General features: G+C 40.8%; 1 protein-coding gene across 1 annotated transcript in view; it reads left to right on the top strand.

Annotated features, from left to right (window-relative positions):
- Positions 1–5,897: 5,897 nt before the first annotated feature.
- Positions 5,898–22,009, top strand: part of BANP (BTG3 associated nuclear protein) — a 126,143-nt gene continuing 110,031 nt past the window's right edge. The window contains exons 1-4 of the mRNA XM_053448751.1: positions 5,898–5,993; positions 13,373–13,518; positions 14,694–14,788; positions 16,045–16,244. Of these exons, the coding sequence (XP_053304726.1) occupies positions 13,446–13,518; positions 14,694–14,788; positions 16,045–16,244 (368 nt within the window). The 5' untranslated portion in view covers positions 5,898–5,993; positions 13,373–13,445. The remainder of the gene's footprint in view (positions 5,994–13,372; positions 13,519–14,693; positions 14,789–16,044; positions 16,245–22,009) is intronic.

The raw sequence follows: 22,009 nt of genomic DNA on the forward strand, positions 1-22,009 counted from the left end.
TGGGATCAGATGTCCGGTGAATGTCTTCTCTGAGAATAGTTAATATTCCACCCAGGCCTCCTGATTGGCTGCAAGTTTTAATTGGGCGGAGTCACACTGGCAATGCATGTCAACAGACAGACTGCTCAAAGGCATATTGTTGCAAGCACTGTCTTTCCTTTTTTTTTCATCATACCTGCCAAGAGTCCCAGCTTTCCAGGAAGAGTCACTTGTTTTTACTTTCTGCCCCATTAATCGTCCGCCCTGGTATTTGTCACAGGGTTTAAGACTGTTTTGCTTGTTTTCACAATCTCCGACATCATTCATATGGGATTTAAGAAGCTTATTATTTTTTTGACATAATTATGCAGTACTTTGGAGTAATAATGTTGCCAAGCTGGTGGCAGAGTTCCCTTGCAATCCTTAGTACTCATGTTTGAGATTAGTTTATTTTGATGTGAGGACTTTACTGTGGAAGGAAATGATGTAACGCTTGATAATAAGGGAATAAATTCTTCGAATGCAATGCTGTTTATTATCAAACAATCAAAAAAAGAAGTATACTTTCTTCTCCGAATAAAAGCTCTATTAGTCAACATCAACAGGGTTTAGAGATTGACGCAGAGAGCAGGTGATGTCACCCCTTGGATTTACAGGCCAATTATGGTCTTTTACAGTAACATTTTTCACCTGTTTTTTAACCTTTTCCCTCGTCACCCTATCTGGCCAGCCCACCCTGTTTTACGCTCAGCGTGATTCCATCTCCGACAAAGAGCTCACTAAGTCTGACGAACGGCTTTAGCCTGAGATACAAAAAGGGCTTTTAAATGCTTCACAAATACAAAGGATTCTGTCCACCAAAGTTTGCAGGAGCATCGGAAGGCCACTGCGCAATATAAAGGGCAAACACAGGGGAGGAGGTCCGAGTTGGCCCTGCATAATGTATACGTAATGTAGAGGATTTCCTAAAACTCTCCTTACTGATTTAACTCTACATTCTACAGGGCCAGCTCAGCCCTCCATAACGCATTGCAATATCAAATACCCTCTTTAAGTGAATAGAGCGCAGTATTGCGTGTCCACATTGGAATCAGGTTATTTTTGGCATGGCCCCAACTTTGATACATGCAGAAAGTATAGGTCATCAGGATTTAGACACGCGAGCGCCATTTAGTCTACACAACGCCACCCATGGGACTGCAGGAGACACAACTGGCGTCACATTATGAGGCTTTCACATAGAAACCATAGTCTGGCGGGGAATGGCTATTGCCCTGATAATGTACTATATCCTATCCCATAAAATAAAGACGTCTGGCCTGCAAGATATAGCTCCGCTCATCTATAATTAACAATAAAAAGACACAGGTGTCGTTAAATAATATTTACGTGCAACGTCCCCTGTTATTATGCAGATATTGGAAGGCGTGATTTCACTGACATATATTTATAAGGAAGGAAACAGGCGTAGCCACATCAGTAAACCAAGACTGGGAAAAATTAAATGTCGTTTAGAGAAGGGTTTCACTCCAAAGTATATATTATTTTTTTGGCGCAGCATTCAGTTATTTCAACATCCATCTGCAGGGTTTCCAAACACTGCCCTGTATCACGCACCCTCTGCATAGTTGCACCAGTAATATTGGGTAATATCTTGTACCTGGAAGATCATTTTTAACGAAAGCAGGTCACCTAACTAGATTCATAATATTTCAAAAAAATATATTATTTTTTTACCCAACATGAGTTTTATGGCACAAGAGAAGAAGTTCACTATCCTTTTTACCAAACCTGTAGCTGAAATGGCAAAATGTTTTGTTCCTGCTGACTAACCCTATGGAAACCTTTTTGAAAACTTATTTTATAAGATAGATAAAAACGACAAGAGCAAAACAATGTAGTGTTTTTCTAACTGCAAAAAAAAATATGATGACATCATCCTATGCTTTGCTACAGAACGTAAAAAATACATCAAGACTTATTTGTATTGACCTTAATTACAAGGAATACATAACAGTAATTAACCTTCTGTTTTATGAAAACAAATGAGTATTGGTTGGTGTTCTTGCATAACCCAACTCTTCAAATTAAGTTACGCGCTTTATCTATCTATCCATCTATCTATCTATCTATCTATCTATCTATCTATCTATCTATCTACTGATCTATCCATCTACCCATCTATCTATCTATCTATCTATCTACTGATCTATCCATCTACCCATCTATCTATCTATCTATCTATCTATCTATCTATCTATCTATCTATCTATCTATCTACTGATCTATCCATCTACCCATCTATCTATCTATCTATCTATCTATCTATCTATCTATCTATCTATCTACTGATCTATCCATCTCTATCTATCTATCCATCTATCTATCTATCCATCTATCTATCTATCTATCTATCTATCTATCTATCTATCTATCTATCTATCTATGTCTATCTATCTATCCATCTATGTCTATCTATCTATCTATCTATCTATCCATCTATCTATCTATCTATCTATCTATCTATCTATCTATCTATCTATCTATCTATCCATCTATGTCTATCTATCTATCTATCTATCTATCCATCTATGTCTATCTATCTATCCATTTATATAGATACACCCACCAGCTCTCTATACAATGCCTTCATACCAAACTCCATACTATTGACCTTTGGAACACACTCCCGATATCTGCCAATGCTACCCAAATCTCAATAAATAATAATACTAATAATACTAATAATTACATATTACATATTATATATATATGTGTGTGTGATGTTCTCTGTCTGTTTTTATAGCTGTTTCCCAAATAAAAAATGTCACGTTTCTGTCCCAAGAAGTTTGAAAAGATATTGTGCATCATCTGAAACTGGCAGCAGTGATGCCTATCTTGGCAATAATTGTTATCTGACCGTCGTATAGGGCATAAAGTCTTATGGTGCTGCTTGTACTACTTGGGTGAATGCAAGGAGGTAGATAAAGTGACAGTAATTGTGATGAGTAGACAGAAATTGATGCTTAAGTATTACTGTATGTAAAAAAGTAGCATTTAACTCCTGCCTGTGTGTGTTTGACAGCCTGTGATTTATTACGCTTGTTAATCCTGTAACTCACCTAAATGTATGAATTCTTTCTAACTTTGAGCAAGTGAACTATAAACCCCCTTAGAGTGGAAAATTTTAGAAAATGACAATCATCAGAGACTCGACAAAGTGGACAGATGTGAAACACTGTGGTGCAAACAATAAAGCGTGGCAGGGCTCGATAGACCAAACCCGCGCCTTCGGGCAGCTGCCCTGACACACTAGTGAATGTGCGTGCTTCGAGGCGATTACGTGAACCCAGCATTTATTCCGTATAACTATAACTGACATACATCCTTCAGAGCCTGGTGTCGATACCGTTTTAGTGTAGATACCGTGACCGTGGAAGGTGTAACTGGCTCAGTATGAACCATGGGAGCAAACGTTTACAAACTATGAGCTGCTGGGTAAATTGTTGCCGTTTTATAAATAAGAGATAATAATAATAAATATAATAGTAATAATAATAATAATGAGCCTGAAAAGAAGACATGGGCAATAGGACGGGTAACATGTCCAACAGTCTAGATCAAAAGTGTCACGTGACTAAAGTTGGAAAAGTTTGGTGTTCTGTTTTGGATCTCTTGTGTTCAAAGTCACAATATGTCCCAACACTGTGGGTTTGTTTCCTTTGGTACCAAGCACTGGATCTCTGATGTTTATATCATGTTTACTTTGTTACAATACATCTATCACAGATGGTGCAGTGACAACCACGCATCGACTCATTCCATTAACATGATGTATGGCGTGGAAAGCATCGTCGGTGCTGCGGAGAAGTGGTTGCTGCGGTTCCTAGCTCATCGAATGATAGATGTAGTTTGTACTTAGTGTCATTTAGTGTTATCTTGGGGCCGACGGCTTAAACAGGTAGTCAGAGAACAGACGGGTCTCATGTTATGGGTAACAATGTTTACTAATTCTAAGTAGGCACTAGCATACTCTCTTATTTAATGCATATATTTCCACTTATATATGTGGCCATTCATGACTGATCTGTCCTTGTCTACCCGTTGCCCTTGCAAAGCCAGGTGATTATTCTTTATCACTGATGGCACAACAGGTCCCATGATTAACCTGGAACGCAGAAAAGAGAACAGGGGACTGTGCAAACATGACAGCCGAGTGCAGGTGATGTGCGTTCGGCGGCCGTCCAAGCAAACAGCCTGATAAAGGGGTTAGGGTGAGGATTTTCTGAATATCCATGGCCAAAAAAACAAAATCACTCAGGGTCATAGTTTTACTACCTCGCTGTGTAATTTACGCTGACTTTAGCTAAGCCCTTGACTTCTATTGACCTTACTCACAATAACAGTTGAGGACACATTACTGATGGGGAACCCACTTTTTTTTTTTTAACTAATCTTCATCAATGAATGGAAGTAGAAATGTAAAGCCTTCAGCTGCTCGCTGATTAGATCTATAAAGTTTAGCTGACATCGATATGAAAGTGGGACTTGTATTGACGAGTCTATCCCTAATGGCTGTAACATACATTAGTGACTATAGTACACTTATTATTCACACATGGCTTGGGTGTACTTTACAGAGGAGAATGCTTGTGTATGTGTGACGGAGACCCGTACTCAGACTGAGTATCTCTGCTGTACAGATCTTCCTTGGTGCTGAAAGCTTCATTGCCCAAGGGATTAACCCTTCATATTCCCCCAACCACTAGCCGAGACTTAGTGTAGGGGTAAAACAGAACTCTCTTTATTGAGGACAGCACAGATATATATACACCAAACATGATAGGATTAAAGGTATAATCCCATCAACCACCAGACAGCCAGGCCAGCAATGCCCACCTGACAAAGAGTCACTATTTTGGGGTGATCCCGAGCGAGCAGCATCAATCCCGGGGTACCAATGGAGAACTCAGAGTCCAAGGTTATGATCCAAAAAGTGTCGTGATCTGATGCCGGGACCCTGAGCGACAGGGTCGGAAACATCCCCGGGAACAGTCTGCATGGTAGCCGGGCCAGAGGTCTATAGCCGCGGCTGGGTAAAGCCCTGTCCTAAAGATTGTTAATAAAACCAGAGTTCCCAAACAAGCTCCCTCTCTGTAACCACCACCGAGTGTTGCCCACCACGTGCTTAATGTACTCTCAAAAGAGCGACGTGTTGGGGCAAAGGGCATCCGTGGGGACACTGTTCTAATTGTCAGCGGGCATTGCCGCGGTTCCCGGTCAGGCGCCAAGCAGGGGGAAGGTGGGATCTGACCAATATTAGAGGTATACAGGGTCCGAGAGCCTTTAATTTGGCCCTACTTCCAAGTCCAGACATTACACTTTTGAGCTGTGCACCTTTTGTCTGTTTGAGAGAATTGAAAAATACATGGTTTTCTAATATGCTCTAAAGTTAAATGCGGTATTAGAAAGATTGTTCATGGTACACTTTCCCAGACATAATTCTTTAATCATATAAAATGTCTTAGTCATACTTTTGCCAGGAACACTTTATTGCCACGTGACACAAAAATAGGGGCCGATGGGTTGTTACCATAGCAAAGCGCTCCCTTTTGTGTGATTTTCTATAGTTGATTTACTTAGCCTACTAAAGCAAGCCGTTCATGTTAAAGCGGTACAGTACCATTATTTGTCACCTCCTATCGGTTATTGTATCACTATCTATAGCAGAGTGATGGACAGGTTTTTCTGGGCTTTGCAGCTGCTGCAGCACCTCTTGAGCATTGCTGTGCCCAGGGATCCTTGTGTGTGCGCAAAGAGGCTGCAGTTCCCCATTTCAGCCAGCAGTAGGCGCGCTGAGTGACAGGCCTGCGCAGCGGCGAGAGCCGGGTCTAGTGCGCATGCGCAGAAGGCTGTGCGAAAGCTCCGAGCAGACGGTGTCGGCCCCTTTATTCTCTCGCGAGGAAGGACGCCATTATCGCCCACAAAACAACACGAGAACTCGCCCCCAAACGGTAATACAAAGCTGCGGCCGCGCTGCGTGCAGGCTGCTGGAAGCCTGAGCTCGGACGTGGGCCCCTAGGGCCCCGGACCAGCGTCAGGAGAGCCCCTGGGCCTCAGCAGTGTACAGGCAGTGAGCTGGAACAGGAAAAACCGGGGAGGAAGGCGGGAAGGCTGGCCTAAGCCTCGGTTTGCCTTCAGTGTGCTCGGTGGCTGTGTGGGGGCACATGTATGTGGCATGCTGTGTCTCTATACATGGGAGGACGTTATTTCCTGTGAGGGGGACATGTTTAACGCATGTATATCCCTGTGTATATGTACATATATGTGCACATATACGTGTCTCCATACAGTTATTTTCTGTGTTATGTGTTTCTGTGTAAAGGGGCAAACCATAGAGCAAATGTCACCCAGGTATTGTTACAAGGGAAAAAAAAACACACGTATGTTTGTATGTGTTATGTATGTAATACATACTGTGCATGTAAGTGTGTGTGTATAGGTGCTGATTGATTTATCACTGCAGCTAGAGACTTAAGAGATCACTGATCTACTGATCTAGAATGGTCTTTCCCTTTAATTGGCTTTTCAAATATCAAACTGGCTGCTATATTTATCATAACCTCGTCCAGCCTGTGTGCTTTATATATAAATACATTGTGTTTGATACATGTAAATATTTGGGAATACAAACAATTGTTTCTACTTATTCGTTTCCTAGTTGTTTATCTCTGGCTGTATAGCAAATTTGGGGTGGCTTCTTGCCCTCTGTGATAGATTATAACCAGGACAATGTGATTTTTGGTAAGTATTGATAGGTGTGATATGGTAACCATGGCAACATCACAATCAGAAATATTAAAGGTACAAATAGTAGAGGATCAGGCAGCCTGAAACATGAATTAACCCTTAATGAGGTTTAAAATGCAGCTTGATGACCGTAAGGATCTCCTGCAAAGAAAATGTGTAGGATAAAGAAAGAGCCACATCTGAATAATAGATTATAATAATATATCCTTAAGAATTTACCCAGCGTGCCATACAATGCACTAAAGCTGGCAAACTGCTATATTAGATAAAAATGGCCCTGCTCTCCAGCTTACAGTCCAGAGCGCAAGGTAGAAATGTGGGGGGTTTGGGGGAGATGTTTCAGAAGTTTAAAAGTGAGAGGTAGACAAAATACAGAACAGAAAGATTTGGACTCCGATTGAGCGTAGCGGGCAGTGAAGGGGTACCAAGGGGGTTGGTGTTTTAAACATAGAATTTGAGGGCAGCAAAGAGCCATTTGGCCCATCTAGTCTTCCCATTTTTCCTGATGTAAAGGGTTAAACCCGTATCAGTCTTCGGTCAGGTCCTATAGTTCTATACGTATAGTCCTATATAACATTGTCTATCCCATGCTTGTTTAAATTCCTTTATTAGCCTCTACCACTTCTATCCGCGAGTCTTTCCTTTTATCTACTACCCTGTCAGTAAAACAACTGCCTCACATTACATTTAAGCCTCTACCGGTTCGGAGATTCAGCTGTAAATGAATCGGGTTATAACCTCTGTATAGTATGATAGGTTTCACAATAGTAAGTAAGAGCTATTTGCAGGAGGCTTTAATTTATGACACATTTCAGGTCTTCATTCATTATGGCTTATTTAAGGCCCTGGACTAATGAAAATGTATAAAATTTACTTCCCCTAGAAGAAAAGATTGTCCACAGCCCTTATGCCAATACCAAGTCCCTCATCCATCCCTGCGAGGCTCTTAAAACTGCTATTTGTTGCTGATATATATCGCCCCATATACATATATGACTCGGACTGGTTTCTCTCTGTTCTAGAGTCCTATAGAGGCCCCCGGCAATGAGAAAAATATCGATACATAGAGAGGTCTTTCTAGACAGCCATGCAAAAGTGTCCCGAGTAATTTGGTACAGCAGGTAGACTTCATCTTTGATATACGAGTAGGTTCCTTATTGTTTTGTGCCGCCACCTCGTTAATCCAGTGAAGAGTTGAAGATATATAGTGCCAATATTAAGCAGCATATGTAGATCCTATTTATGTTTAGTCCATTGCACGCCCCACGGGTCCCCCTGAAAGCTGGGCTTGCTCTCAGAAAAGAGGGTTTAATGAAACTAAGAAAAGCAGATCTATAGCTGCACACAAAAGAACTGCAATAACTTACTATAATACCAAACCAATTTAAGAGGGGAACAATTAGATAGGATTTTCTGAAGAGAGAAGAGACCGGAAAAAAAAATCAGACGTGCAAACACCCCTGAATCCTTCCCAAATGCGCTCTAAAGGCATCCGATGTACATGCGTGTGCGTTCTCCATGTTTATAGGCATATATAGGCACGCCGTCTTGGAAGGGGCAGAAATACATATTTGCGTGGGAAAGAACACTTTGCTGCTTTCATTCAGTACTCTTACTCTGTTAACACCCCGGAGATTGAGGCTAGAGAGGATCTCCCAGAACAAGACACTTCAGAACTAGCTCAGATTAATAAATAAAAAATCTCATCCAAAGCTGCACAATTCTGGCGTATGGGGAATGCCGTATCTACTTATACTGTCGTTATTTCCATTCTGGTTGTTTTTATTGACAGATAAGCAATTATAGCGCGTATGTAGTTTGTATCCAGCATCCCACCGGAAGCTGAGCGTCGGACAAGGGGGAAAAGTGTCTTTTCTGCTCAGCTGTCCTTGGTGGAGGCGTGACGCTTGCTCCTGCGATAGCACTTTTTATTTCTTGTACTAGAAATAAAAGTAGTCTGAGATCTTTTATTTGTTCTCTTCAAACCCAACAATCTGCAACATCAATGTTTTAAAGTTCTAATTGTTTGTTATTATACCATTTTAGTATTAACTAGAGCTAGTCTTCAATTGGTTCTGAGCTAACTATGCCTCTAAACTGAAATAACACCCAAATGTTTCATCCAAGGACCCCAAAGACTTTTTATTAAAACCTTCGCATCCGCTCCATCCGTTGGCTTGCCGCATTAGAATAAAAAGAAAATTGTATTTTAGTTGGAGTATCTCCATAGCAGTGTTAGGTTTGGACAGTCATTCTGCTAGCCGGATATTTTGGTTGAAAACAATTGCTTGAGAAAATACCCGGATAATTCTTTCTAAACCTTCAGCGGATGTTTCCAGTTAGGCTCCGGCCTGGTTTCCTAAAAGCCACGCAATGATGTCGCTGTTAACACTGTCTGCCAATCCTGATGTTGGGGCTGCTGTATAACCCCCCCCCCCGCGTCAGCATGAGACTACCACATTTCCCACCAATTTTATCATCGGTCAGAGAACATGACTGGACAGAGCTGAGCGTCGGACAAGGGGGAAAAGTGTCTTTTCTGCTCACCTGTCCTTGGTGGAGGCATGACGCTTTCTCCTGCGATAGCACTTTTTATTTCTCGTACTAGAAATAAAAGTAGTCTGAGATCTTTTATTTGTTCTCTTCAAACCCAACAATCTGCAACATCAACGTTTTAAAGTTCTAATTGTTTAATTAATTAATTCTAATTAAAAAGACCGCATTAGTTGGGATCGCATTAAGATCTAGTGGTGCTACCGGCCAGAAATTAGGAAGGAGCTGTCGGGGGGCAACAGGGAAATAAAGCCACTCGTTTAGTGATTAGACGAGGATCAGCCACGCAAACGCTATTCAGCAGTCCTCGATATTAGGCAAATGCACAGAACTGAATAGAAATGTTTCAGAATTTTATCCAAAAAAAATTGCTAAGAGAGCTAAATTTTAACAGTAAAATCGTTGGGCGTTGTTGAATTCTGCAGGAGAAAATTGACGGTTCCAGCTGTCTCTACATCCACGGGGTTTTTTGTTACAGCGTCAGCATATTGTACCTGAATGATATTTTAGAAACCCATCCCAATTGGCAGCTCTCTTTTATATTAAATGGAGCCTGGAAGCGCTGATAATAATTATACAGAAAACGACGTTGGAATTAACAGCGCTCCGTGATTTCTCCCCACTGGTACGTCTGATAGGAAAATACGTTTTCTTTCCATTCCAGATATTCTCCTGGAGTTTATCCCTCGGAATTACATCGCTCCGAGAGCCTTCCTATTGTAAAGAGAACGCTGTTTTCATTCTCTAATTAGATTTATAATTACAACGCTAGACGCCAACTAAAACAAATCCGAGAGAGTCGGAAATTAATTTTCTGTCCCCCCCCCCAGTTAATTAACGTTCATTCTCTCCTGTTCTTGCTGGCGATGTGGCACTGCTGTACTTCAATAAAGCTTACTCAAAGGAACAGAGAAAGGGTTTGCTTGCCTAGGATTAAACAGTACCAAATGCACAAAAATGTAACATTTATATATTTCACGCTCGAATAAATGACACATATGGGTATTTCACTCTGTGGCTTCCGAAGCAATGACGCCTCCCTTTACTTTTTGGGTTCCCGGGATGATGTAACGCGTCACACGTTCAATGTCATATCCAATTCTTGTACTGGGATCACATCTTGTTTGGCAAATCAAAACGTAATGCCCCATTAAAAATTAAACGCCACGTCTGAAGGATCATCTGTACGTCATTGATGACTAAACATGAGATCCTTCCTAGAGCCGTTCTTTCTTATAATCGTTACTCGTCTATCAATGTGCTTCTCAAACCACAATGCGAACCAATGCATGTTGTTTAACCTTTTTGCTATAATGATCTGAGGAAAGGGACATTAGTCAGGCCGATCTGTTAATCTGACGTCCGAGTGATCTGTTTGCTCTCCAGAGCGGTAAATAAATGACGCTTAATGGCCTTACATCCTCAGATACGGCCCATTAGTGTCTTTTAAAAGGTCGGCGTTATTTTTTACACCTGATCAACAAGCTGTTTCCAAAATGTACATCCGCTGCGCACTTTTGGATTATATTATAGGTGCTCCTTCCACTATGAAATAATTTAATGGTGAACGGAGCAGCCGGGGGGGGGGGCATTTCACGTACAGGGTTAGTTCACGTCTTGCAAGAGAAGATGCTGAACAGACACTTTGTATGAAACGCAGCTTACTGGTTGGATCTACGACAGGGTTATTGAGCGAGGTTTACCCCCAGGGCTTAAGAAGCCTCAGAAAAGTGCGTGTTACCTATTATGTATAAAATTCTGCCATTTATTTCTATGGACACATAGTAGCCACGAGCTTCGATAGATTTAGGAACATAATACAAGGTTCTTTTAGCCGTGGATGAGGATTAAAGTTTGGTGGGACTTTTGGGAATTCGTTACATTGCGATGATCACTCCAGGAATAAATAAAAGTTGCTGGACCTCAGATTTTATATCATGGCTGTGAACCCCTTCCCAGAAAATAGGAAAGGGCCCCCCCGAACCACGAGCGATTCAGGCAGGGAATTGGTTTATTCGGGATTCGGTGGAGGGTTTGACATTATGGACACTATGCAGATGCCGTTAATTTTCCTTATGGCTAAACATCTTTGAAGAATGCCTCCGACACTCATTGTTGCTCATTGAAATGGTCCAGGTTTAATAGATCGGTGAAACAGAACATCCTTTAACATTTAAGCATCAAGAAGAAGAATGTCTTTCCAATCGGTCATTGCTTACCAGAGACGCGAGATCCTGGATTCTCGTTAACCCAGCTGAGCGTAATGTTTATTTTATCCCCAATGACCCATTAAGCGGATAATTTCCAATTAAAAAAAAAAGAGTGGGACAGGAACAATTTGACTTTGGCAAGAGCGCAGTTAACTTTAATCATCTAACCCTGTTTCATTGGATCAACCGCCTAGTGACCTGTCATCATTTAGAAAGGGATTTCATGTTGGAGCAGATAATAGCTCCGAGGTTACATCCCTGCCTTTTCTTTTTCACGTCGCTTTTTAGGGTTAGCGTCCCTTTGCGATGAGCTTGCACGGCAATACTTGGGGGGTCAGCGGCACAATTTAAAAAGCACGAAACAAACCCAAACTTTCCGTGAAGTCTTTGATGTCTTGTGATGTATACAGCAGCTTTTGTAAAATCTATGACTTGTTACATTTATGAAAGCAGTAATGTAATCTAAATTAATCCCTAATGTGGAATAAAGTTAGAAACAAATCTCAGCCTCGGTCTGTTTTTAGTTAAGTAACGCGGCTCGAGCCGTGTCTGGACAGCGTCCACCAGATTAGATCTCCATTGAATAAGTGGACGGGACGTTTAATATTCTCTACAAATAAACTCAATTAGTGAATTGGATAAATTGTCTCGTCGCCACGTAGCAACGGCCACGGCTTCCCAACACCTGTTATCATTCTGGACTCATTACCTGATTTCCTCGACTTTTTGTTTAACGAATGTAGGAAATCAAATAAAAAATAGATTCAATCATAGGATTGGCATGACAGTTTGGGAATTAATGAAGTCATCAGGAAGGATAATATGGAAACAGATATGTTTCAGACAACCAGATGGACGCTGCTTCAGGAATACAGGCGCACCAGTATAGTTGTAGTACTGTTGTTAGCTTTAATACATTCTAAAGTATTGTAGAATACATAACGTAATATATATGTATATATGTATATAAAACCTGCCACCCCACCCTTTTCTCTTTTGCTATTTGTCTGTCAGATTTCCCAGCGAAATGCATAATGATTTGTATCTATATGGGCTCGCTGTATATGCATGTTGTTCCCGGTTGTGACGGAGCGTTGGCTTTGTCCTCGTGGCTTTAAACCAACGTCCGAGAGCTGCACATTAGTAATATAGTCGTATATTCACATTATGTTCGCTAATTACGTATAACGGGCTTGCCAGCACTTTGAAGTCAGTCTTGAAGTTTTTATTAGTGAAAGTGGTGTAATAGATTTTACTCCGGAATAACTAATGGAAAAAATTTGCACTTTTTCTTGGAAAATCCCGTTTTATACCGGGTTTTAAATATCCTGTTAGCACCTCTATATATTTGTTATCCTTTTTTTGGTGAAGTCATCATCCTGCAATTTGTTTTGTGCATGGATTGCCAACACAAAGTAATCCTATGTATAATACACATAAATATCTAAATACCTTTTATATTAATGTAAAGCAGTGTGTGTGTATATATATATATATATGTATGTATATATATATATGTATGTATATATATATATATATGTATGTATATATATATATAATATGTATGGTTTTTATTACTGATTATTAAGTATACAAGGCTATTAATGTAAACTTCATAAGCTTTAATGCAAATACTCATAACCATGCTTTACTCGTAAATTGTTTTATTTTACAATAAGTGCCCTTAAAACCAAATTATTTGTATTCTTTGTTTGAACATTTGCAACAACCTCACATATTAGGCCTATAGGTATAGATGTGTTCCTCTATGTATATAGAATACATTAAAATGACCTTTTAACATTTGGATCTCCTTCCAGGTAGAGTAACGGGAATCCCGTATCGAGGATATCGCTCTTAGCTCTATAACTGGACGCCGACAAGTATCTGTCAATGATGTCGGAGCAGGACCTGGCCGAAGTGGTTCAAATAACCGTGGAGGATTTACATTCGGATCATCACCCAGGTGAGCGAAAACAATGAAGCTTCCTTCCGCAGCACTTCCAATGCAAATTACATTTAGCCTTTCCTACGCTGATAAACCTTTCATGCGGGTTACATTATCAGTACATTGTAAATTGCTAACATTGCCTGTTTTTTTTCTTATTGGCCAATAAAACTTTCACTCGATTGTTTAATGTTTATTAACTGCTGCTGCATGTTTTCCTTTCTTTTCTTTTCTTTTATTTGCAGTTTGTTTTTGAGTTAATTAAGCGGTTCCATATCCCACGCAGATAAGTCATTGTACGCTCCACACTTCAGTAAAGAAAAAAAATTACAAATAAATTCCATGCAAACTTCTCAGTGGGTTTGTTTCGTTTCGCTGCCTGGTTTAAAGATGTCTTAAAGATTTGTGGCATAAGGGCTTATCTCCTTCCTTTTTCTGTAAAGCAGCCATTCCAATTTCATTTTAAAATACCCATTATCTGTTCGGGCAGCTGCAACAGGAAACAAAACATACAGGACGACAGGTCGGTTATAAAACGACGGTATAATCATTCCCACCAGCTTCAGAAACAGCGCCTTTGTTTTCTTTTTTGTTGTTTTTTAGGGCGCCTGTAATTGGCGTCTTAGATTTTAAGCCCGTTAGTATAAAATTTGATCTCATTTCCAGTTCATCTCTGAAAGAGGTTAGCAACTTCTGGAATTCTAGAGCCAACTGGTCTTGTTGCTATTGCCAAACAGAGCAACGAATAACATTCTAGAATTCTAAGGTTATTGATGCCAGAGCTAGGGGGTAGTATTAATATCCAGCGCTGGTACTGAGTATAGTACCGGTCTCCTCGAGCGTTACTTCTTCTCCTTCTCCTTGGGTTTCTGTTAGCACAGGGCCATTGGGTAGGTGTGAAGTGATGCACCGTTTTAATCAAGCTTAAAGCTGAGATGTTGTCATCGTTTTGATTTTTGTCCAGAGACCATTATGATGGATGTATTCTTTCTAACAATTACGAAATGTTTACTTATTGTGACACGCAAAGAAACGGCCTGACACGCATGCAGAAGAATTTAGTGTTTGTGCTTTGCACCCCACCCAGCGGGTGTCATCTGTAACAAGGGTGTGTTATGGGAACAAAAGCTCCATTATGTTATTAACCTCTGATATGAAGGCTTCTTACCATTTTCTGTATATTTTTTTTTTAGTTGTACTGGAGAATGATGTCATGACTGAGGATGACATACCTCCCTCGCTGAAACGACAACGCATCGAAGTCAACTGCCAGGACCCGTCCATTAAGGTTTTAACAGCAACCATTTTTTTCTACGGCTCTCATTTTGCACAATAATCCATCAAGCTGAGTGGAACCGGGGCAAAGCAGGCTCATAAATCTTAGTGGATGTTATGGGCTGTGTGATTTCAGTCTCCGGACCGTGCCGGTGGCATAACATTTTATAAGCCACGAGCTATCTCTGGTAGCCAGTAGAAAACTTTAAAGCTGGGGCAGAACTACAACTCATATGATACTTGGCTACCCGCAGACACCCTTCCCTCATTGGTAAATCTTGCTGAGTATCATGTGAGTTTGAGTTCATGGAAACCCCCGGACCTTCCCGGTGCCTATAGATAACGTATAGGCGTGATTTCTGTTGACTGTTACTGAAAATATACCCGAGGGAATCGAAAGCGAAGTCCGGTTTCAAACGCATGACTGTATAAACCCTCTCCCCTGCAGTGCTTCCTCTAACCGCTGGATGGCAGGCTTGTCATTCTTCAATGTCTGCCTCCCAAAATACAACTTTCTTTACCTCCGTCTCTTCTGTCAGCATTTCTGTAAAGGATGGAGGTAAATTACGGCTTAATCTAATAGCTGGATTATTTCTGTTAGACATCTGGTTTGTTTATAGAGAGAGTACGAATATTGGGTGTATTTTGTATTTTTTTTTCTGGAGGAATTCAAGACATTTTGTGTCACTAAATAATACAAATATAGTTTATGTAGCCCTATAAAGGATTTTAATGACCTGGTGTAAAAAAATCACAAAATGATGGTGCGTCAAATGTCAGGCTCCAGTAGAAAAACATTCCCCGATTTCAGGTTTGTATGTTTGGCCTTCATTGATTGGGATCAACATTCCAATTATTAATACAATGTCTACCGGAGGCCGACCTTTACTATAACACGCAATAGTCAAGGGAAATTCCTACTAGTTCCTGTTGCTCCTGCCTTCCCATTCAGCCCTTACCTAAACTTGGTTTCATGAGGCAAGCCTTGTGGGACGTCCAGTCGCAGCGTTACAACTTTAACAATTTGGGTATTCTGATTTTATTTAACATTTAATAATATAATGTTGCCTGAGCTATAGTCCCTTTCCAAAGCACTCGCTGTGATGAAATAAGGTCCATGGTAACTAAGTTAGTTTTTGGAAATGCTAAGCGTCTGGGGTCTATTGCACTCCAAAAAGTGACCCATGATTGCATTGGTAATGAAGAATAAAACAATTCCGTGGAGGCTGCATCCCTGTGGTTGACTGCTACTACCTTTTTATTTTGCAGTCTTTCCTGCTTTCGATCAACCAGACCATCTGCCTGCGACTGGACAACATAGAGTCCAAACTCCAGGTGTTAGAAGCGACGTGCAAGTCGCTGGAAGAGAAACTTGACCTGATTATGAACAAGCAGCATAACCCGATCCAAGTGCCAATGGTGGCCGGGTCACCCCTCGGAGCCACGCAGACCTGGAATAAAGTGCGATGGTAGGACTCATTTCCAGCCCCAAAACCCCCACCTTTTATGTACTGCACTTTCCCTTTAATTAAAAAGATGTTTATCACGTGTTGGAATAATACCAGATCTTCTGTCATATTATTTTTTAATTTATGATCTTGAACCAGGTGAGCCCCCTGGAGATGAGCCATTGTCTTAGTCGGTGACTCACACTTCACATTGAGTAACCCCTCACTCATTTCCAGTACAGCTTCATAAACTAGATGCGACAGTGTTGCCTAATTTCTAAGAAGTGGCATTTTTTTTGAACTGCCATATTATTTCATTAGTCTATTAAACTATTCTCACGCCCCGTGAGATAAACATAACGCATGCTTATCTTCTTGCATTGTGTTAAGCAACGAAATCCCTTTGAAGTCCTTTCACTTCTCAAGATTGATGCAAACTGACTTAAAGAGTGAATGCGGAGCGGTCAGCTCCCCGATACAGCATGCATTTCCCAACAGGCTCTCAGCATTAGCACTCGCCATCGCCATGTGGACGATATTCACACCCTTCTTTCTAAACTATATCATAGTTTTCTTCCGGCGTTTGATTGCCCTTTTGTGTTAGTGTTTCCGAGGGCGCGTGTTAAAGAGTCAGCTGTTCTCTGGGTTCCCATATATAAATATCAGATGCTCAGTGAAGCTCTTGGCAGTTCCAGACGTTCAGCTCCCGGTGAATTCTGTCCGGGTCACAGATGTGCAATTATCTTCTCATTATATATCGTGCTCTGGATCTGGATGATTCACGCTCTCTAAGGAGGAAATATTTTAAAGCGTGGTCGCCGTAACACACGTCCGACCCGCCGATAACATGTGAAGGAAGACATTTTGTATACTGGTGGGGCGTTTATCAGCTTTGGCTTCTGTAATTGTTGCGCCTCGCACTTTGTAAAAATAACCTCAGTGATAGTTATGATAAAGGTCACCTGTGGATTTGGCACTCTGGACGTGACCCTGGATTTAGGGAGAATTTCCAGTTTGCTGAATGCCTGAGATACCCCAAAGAGCTCTCGTAATGGAGCTGAGTTTGCTGAATAAGTCATTATTACATATATGTATTGGAGAAGGCATCATAGAAGGAAGTTATTGGGAAGCAGCTGTTACTAGAGGCACCGGCATTCATGGTTGGTACCTATTTATTGGGCCAGCACAGAGGTTTTGGGTCCTCAGAGCTCACTTCATCAAGCGAAAAAATTCAGCTAAAGATTCCTAATCTAAAACGCCTCTTGGAGAAGAGACCTCTGAGGTCCTAAACTACCATGGCAATATCAAATTTTCTAGTGGTACCTGTGAAACTTTCTGCAGATGTGGGACGTTTTTCGTGCAGTACAGCATATAATGGGCTGACATGCGCTTATCTTAATTTATTTATGGATAAGGACTTTTAAGGGTGCAGGATCTACACTTCATTTGGTTCCAAACCACCCCTCGAGTTCTTTAATGGTAGGTGGAAGCTTGTTTGTTGCCCGTCAGATGGGGTTTCTCCGTGTCTGTCTATGTTTGCGAGGTTCCTTTTAGTGTATTCACACACACACACACACGCGTGTTCCCTTACACGTACTTGGCCCAGTATAAATGACTTGTCTTCTCAGCGCTTTCTGCGTACCCCTAATGTGAATAAATTACCAGTCCTAACCTCGACCCACAGGGCTGGACGGCTCTGCGCACGTTCATGTGGAACAGCTCATTAGTTGTTTTTGAAGTTTTATAAGCCCGTGAAGAAGCGGTGCCAGAAAGCTCAACTTTTACGAGCAAAAATACATCACTGTAGGATTTGCTGGGAAATAGATGAAATAATGGATTTTCATTGAGTTGTTATTCGCAGAGCGGTGGTTTTTATGATTTTGTGTTATTGTTTCAAAGGATGCTACGGCTATTGTCTTAATCATTTTTTTTTTCTTTCGAGCTGTTGACTCGAGCCTCATTTATTGCCGGTTATTACTCTTGATCGCGAGGGGAGACGCTCGGAACACGGTGGATTAAATCCAACCCACAAGCATCATTTTCAAATATTCAGTAGGAGTTATGAGCTGTTTGTCTATTAACCATCATTGAGCTTTCTAAAAATTCCTACAAAGTGCAATTAGATTGAAGGACCTCTGTACTTAAAAATGATAGACTTAATTTTGGGATAAAAAAAATCTTTTTTTCGCCAGACTGTTCAGTGTTCTCATTTGCCTTAACAAAAAGAGTCTTCAGAACAACCGTCTTGTTTTCGGAATTCCTTTAGAGATTACAGAATTGCCTCCCCCCCCTGTATTAAAGCCACTGGAATCGTACACACCTGTGCCACAAATTGCCTCGTAAGCAGCTACATAGAAAATAAAAATGGCCGCCCCGTAAAAAGCTGGATTTGGCAAATATAAAGCAGGAGACTGAATCAGTGTGAATATTTTTTTAAAAAATATAGGCGCCTTGACAGCTTGAATCTATTGCAGAGATTATTAAACCCATGCCTTGGGTATAACGCCATATTAATTTTATAACTTTTTAAAATATAACTTTTTTTTAACAAATGGACTTGGATGCATTGTAGACAATTTTTTTGGTTGCTAACCCCTGATGTCTCAGCTAAAAGTACTAATTTGCAGTCTTGGTTCTTGTGTAGGTGTTTGGTGATGGGTACACACACAGTGTTGGCGTGTACAATAGAGGAATATGTAAGAATTACACCATGTATTGCTCTTCTGTTAAAGCACGACAGCATAACCAAGCAGGCATGTTTTTGTTATGCTGCCATGTTTTTAAAGCAGTTGTAATAAATGGTTATTTTTATATATTCTTTTTTCCAGAGCCTTCTCCCCCCTTGTTCCAGCTTTTACAGTTGGACGGCGTACCAAGCGCTCGCTTCGCCTTACCTCCAGTAACTGACTGGTTCTCACACTCACCTCTCCATATGTTAAGCGTTGGCTTGGAATGGAAAGCTAATCATATTCCAATTTGTGATGTCAGTTTATTTTGCGTTCCCAATCTCAAAATAGAAAAATTTATTGGTTTGGATGAACGCGCCGCGAGGTTATGTTACAACATTAAAATTGCGTGGGGCGTCTTGTAAATAAACAATCCCAAATGTCAGGACTAACGGATCCTTGGGGGAAATACATCGCGTTACTCATGGATATACACAGAACTAGGTAGTTCTACTTGGATTTTCTTGATTATGGCTTATTAGTGAACCAAGTATCGAAAAAGCCACAAGAATTAAACCATTAATATGTTTCCGTGAAAATATGACTCTTGGCTCGAGGTGGTCTCAGAAGAGCAACACTAAAAAGATTATTAGCATTTTGTAAACAATAAAATTACATTTTATAGGAATAGGGACATTTTCATTTTTTTTTTAAATTTTATTTCTTATTTTACGGGCGTTGAGTGACAAAGTGGGTCCTATAAAACCCAAATATGCTCCCCCGACAGCCTAAAAAGCCGACCTTCTGTGATTCATCCCGCTTTATCCCATTAGTACAATGTTGGCGTTGTGTCCCGTAGAGCGGAGTCAAAGCGTTACAGACAATTCATCTGGCTAAAATGACGGAAGATAAAACCGCAGGGGGAAAATATGTCTTACTTAAAGATGCTTTATGCTCTAAGAAAGCTAGAGGTAGAGAACCGTGTAAAGTACAGTTATATTCCACAGACTACTTTGGAAGGCCAACTTCTGCTGGGTCGGAGCCAGAAACACAGCTCGGTGAAATACTTGGCTCTCTTCATTTATTTAGATTTTCAAATTCCCATCAGACATAGTGAGGAGCTTGCCCGTGATCTAATGAAGTTCTGCTCCTCTTGATTGTTTGGAATTTTCTTTTAGATTAGAGGTGATGATAGAACGTGCATGGATATGCGGTACAAGTCATACTGCGCGCCGCTCTTTTTGGGGAGCCCTTTGATGTAGATTTTTGATTGTTCAATGTAAATAGAAGTTATAAAGATGAACTGACGTATTCGATACAAATGTATCTGTATAAATCATAGAAAAAGGCACTTCCACTCAAATCACAAAGAAAACGTCATACCAAAACGATGGAGTCAGTTCTTCATGTGTCCGCCTTGAAAATGGCAGAATCGTCGTTGGCTGTTATGCTATTGTTAAGAACTGCTCTTGTTTGAAGGGCATACTATGTTGCTGATTCCATGATTTTGGTATGACATTTTCCACTGTGATTTGAGCGAAAGTGGATTTTGTATGGCTATCGCAGATACATTCGTATGGAATATGTACCGGGCTTCTTGTAACACACTGGTTCTGTGCATGCGCCATTGCCCAGGAGAAGCTTGGGGGGACATTGTCACCCTGCCTTGCCCTTCCCCAGCGCGGAGAGGGTTACAGGCAGCCGAGCGTCCCGCTATGAGACATTTGTGTTTGTGTTTCCACGCCTGCGCTAAGCTCACCTCTGTAAGAACCAGATGCTGATGGATCTCTTCCAGCCTTGGCCTTTGCTTCCCAGGGTGGGGGAAACATTATTAAATATGGATATTTGTATTCCAATCCTCCTCCTCCTCCTCTTCGTCTTGGTATCCTTTCCATGCACTCCGTCTTCCAGCAGAGTAAAGCGGAGCACAAATGGAAAATTAGAAGTGATGTTGCAGACTTTCTTCTCTGTAACTCAGTGCGTCCTCGCACCGTTCTGCACTAAAGACCGTGTTAGCTCACAGCGCACTCGCACCGTTCAATTCCATATCACCATATCGCATCTTACTGTTTTTGTTGTTATTTTAAGGTTTATATTTTTTTTTTCTACCAAGCCATTGACTGACAATACAGATAAAATATACCCATTCCAGAAATTCAAGATGAAGACTCTAATGCGGTACGCGGGTATCTTAAAACATAAGCAGGAACAGAAGTACCCATAACTCCATGACTTAAAATCAAATAATTCTTTCTTAACTCATTAATCGCCAACAGTGGCTCTGTTCAATTCTCATTATTACAATTTTTCTATTGAAAAGCCTAATATTTTAATTTTCTTATCCATTTCTTTCTGTCTTCTACAAGACAAGCTCGCGCTCGCGTTGGCCGACCGCCTTGTATCCGCGGCAAACCTTTGTATAAATACTCGCACTAGCACTTTTCAAGCGTTCCAACACTTTATATATATATATATACAAAAATAAGTGTTCGCTCCCCTTCTTTCCATTAAAGTTTGTGTGATTTAGCTTTTTTGGGGAATACGGCTGGAGCCATTTAAAGTGATTATCCTTAAGTTATAGAAAGCCGTAGGAAATTTCTGTATAATTATGACTCGTAGCCGGGTAATTTTCCTAGAAAAGTGCATTTCCTTGGGACTTTGTCCCATATGTGAACTATCGCCCCTGATGGTTTTATAATCCGAGACAATCTTTGGTTTTTGGTTGGGGGGGGCTAGTTTGGAATAACCAAACTTTTTTTTTGGATCGTAACAGCAAAACCCTTGAGCCAGCATTTGTCATGAACGCCACCTTTCAAAGATCCTAATTCCCCTCTCTTGGTATCGCTTTATCCAATAAATGTCCACTCCTGATTTATTTGCAATTCCCTTTTTTTTTTTTTTTTTGCTAGTATTTGAGGTTCCAAACTATTTTCTTTATAAATCTATTTTTTTTGGTGGGTGTGGAAGGATCGCGAGCCAATCTTAATGATGAGTCAGAGAGCCGTAGACACGAAATTGAAATGCAACATGGCGTTGGCAGATCAACAGCGTCGTGTAAACATGATTTAGGTGAAGAAGTCGGACTGTTTCTATTTTCTAAAGGCTCTGCGGACGAAAGTG

This window comes from Spea bombifrons, chromosome 10 (genome assembly GCF_027358695.1).
Source record: "Spea bombifrons isolate aSpeBom1 chromosome 10, aSpeBom1.2.pri, whole genome shotgun sequence".
In the NCBI taxonomy this organism is placed as follows: Eukaryota; Metazoa; Chordata; class Amphibia; order Anura; family Pelobatidae; genus Spea; species Spea bombifrons.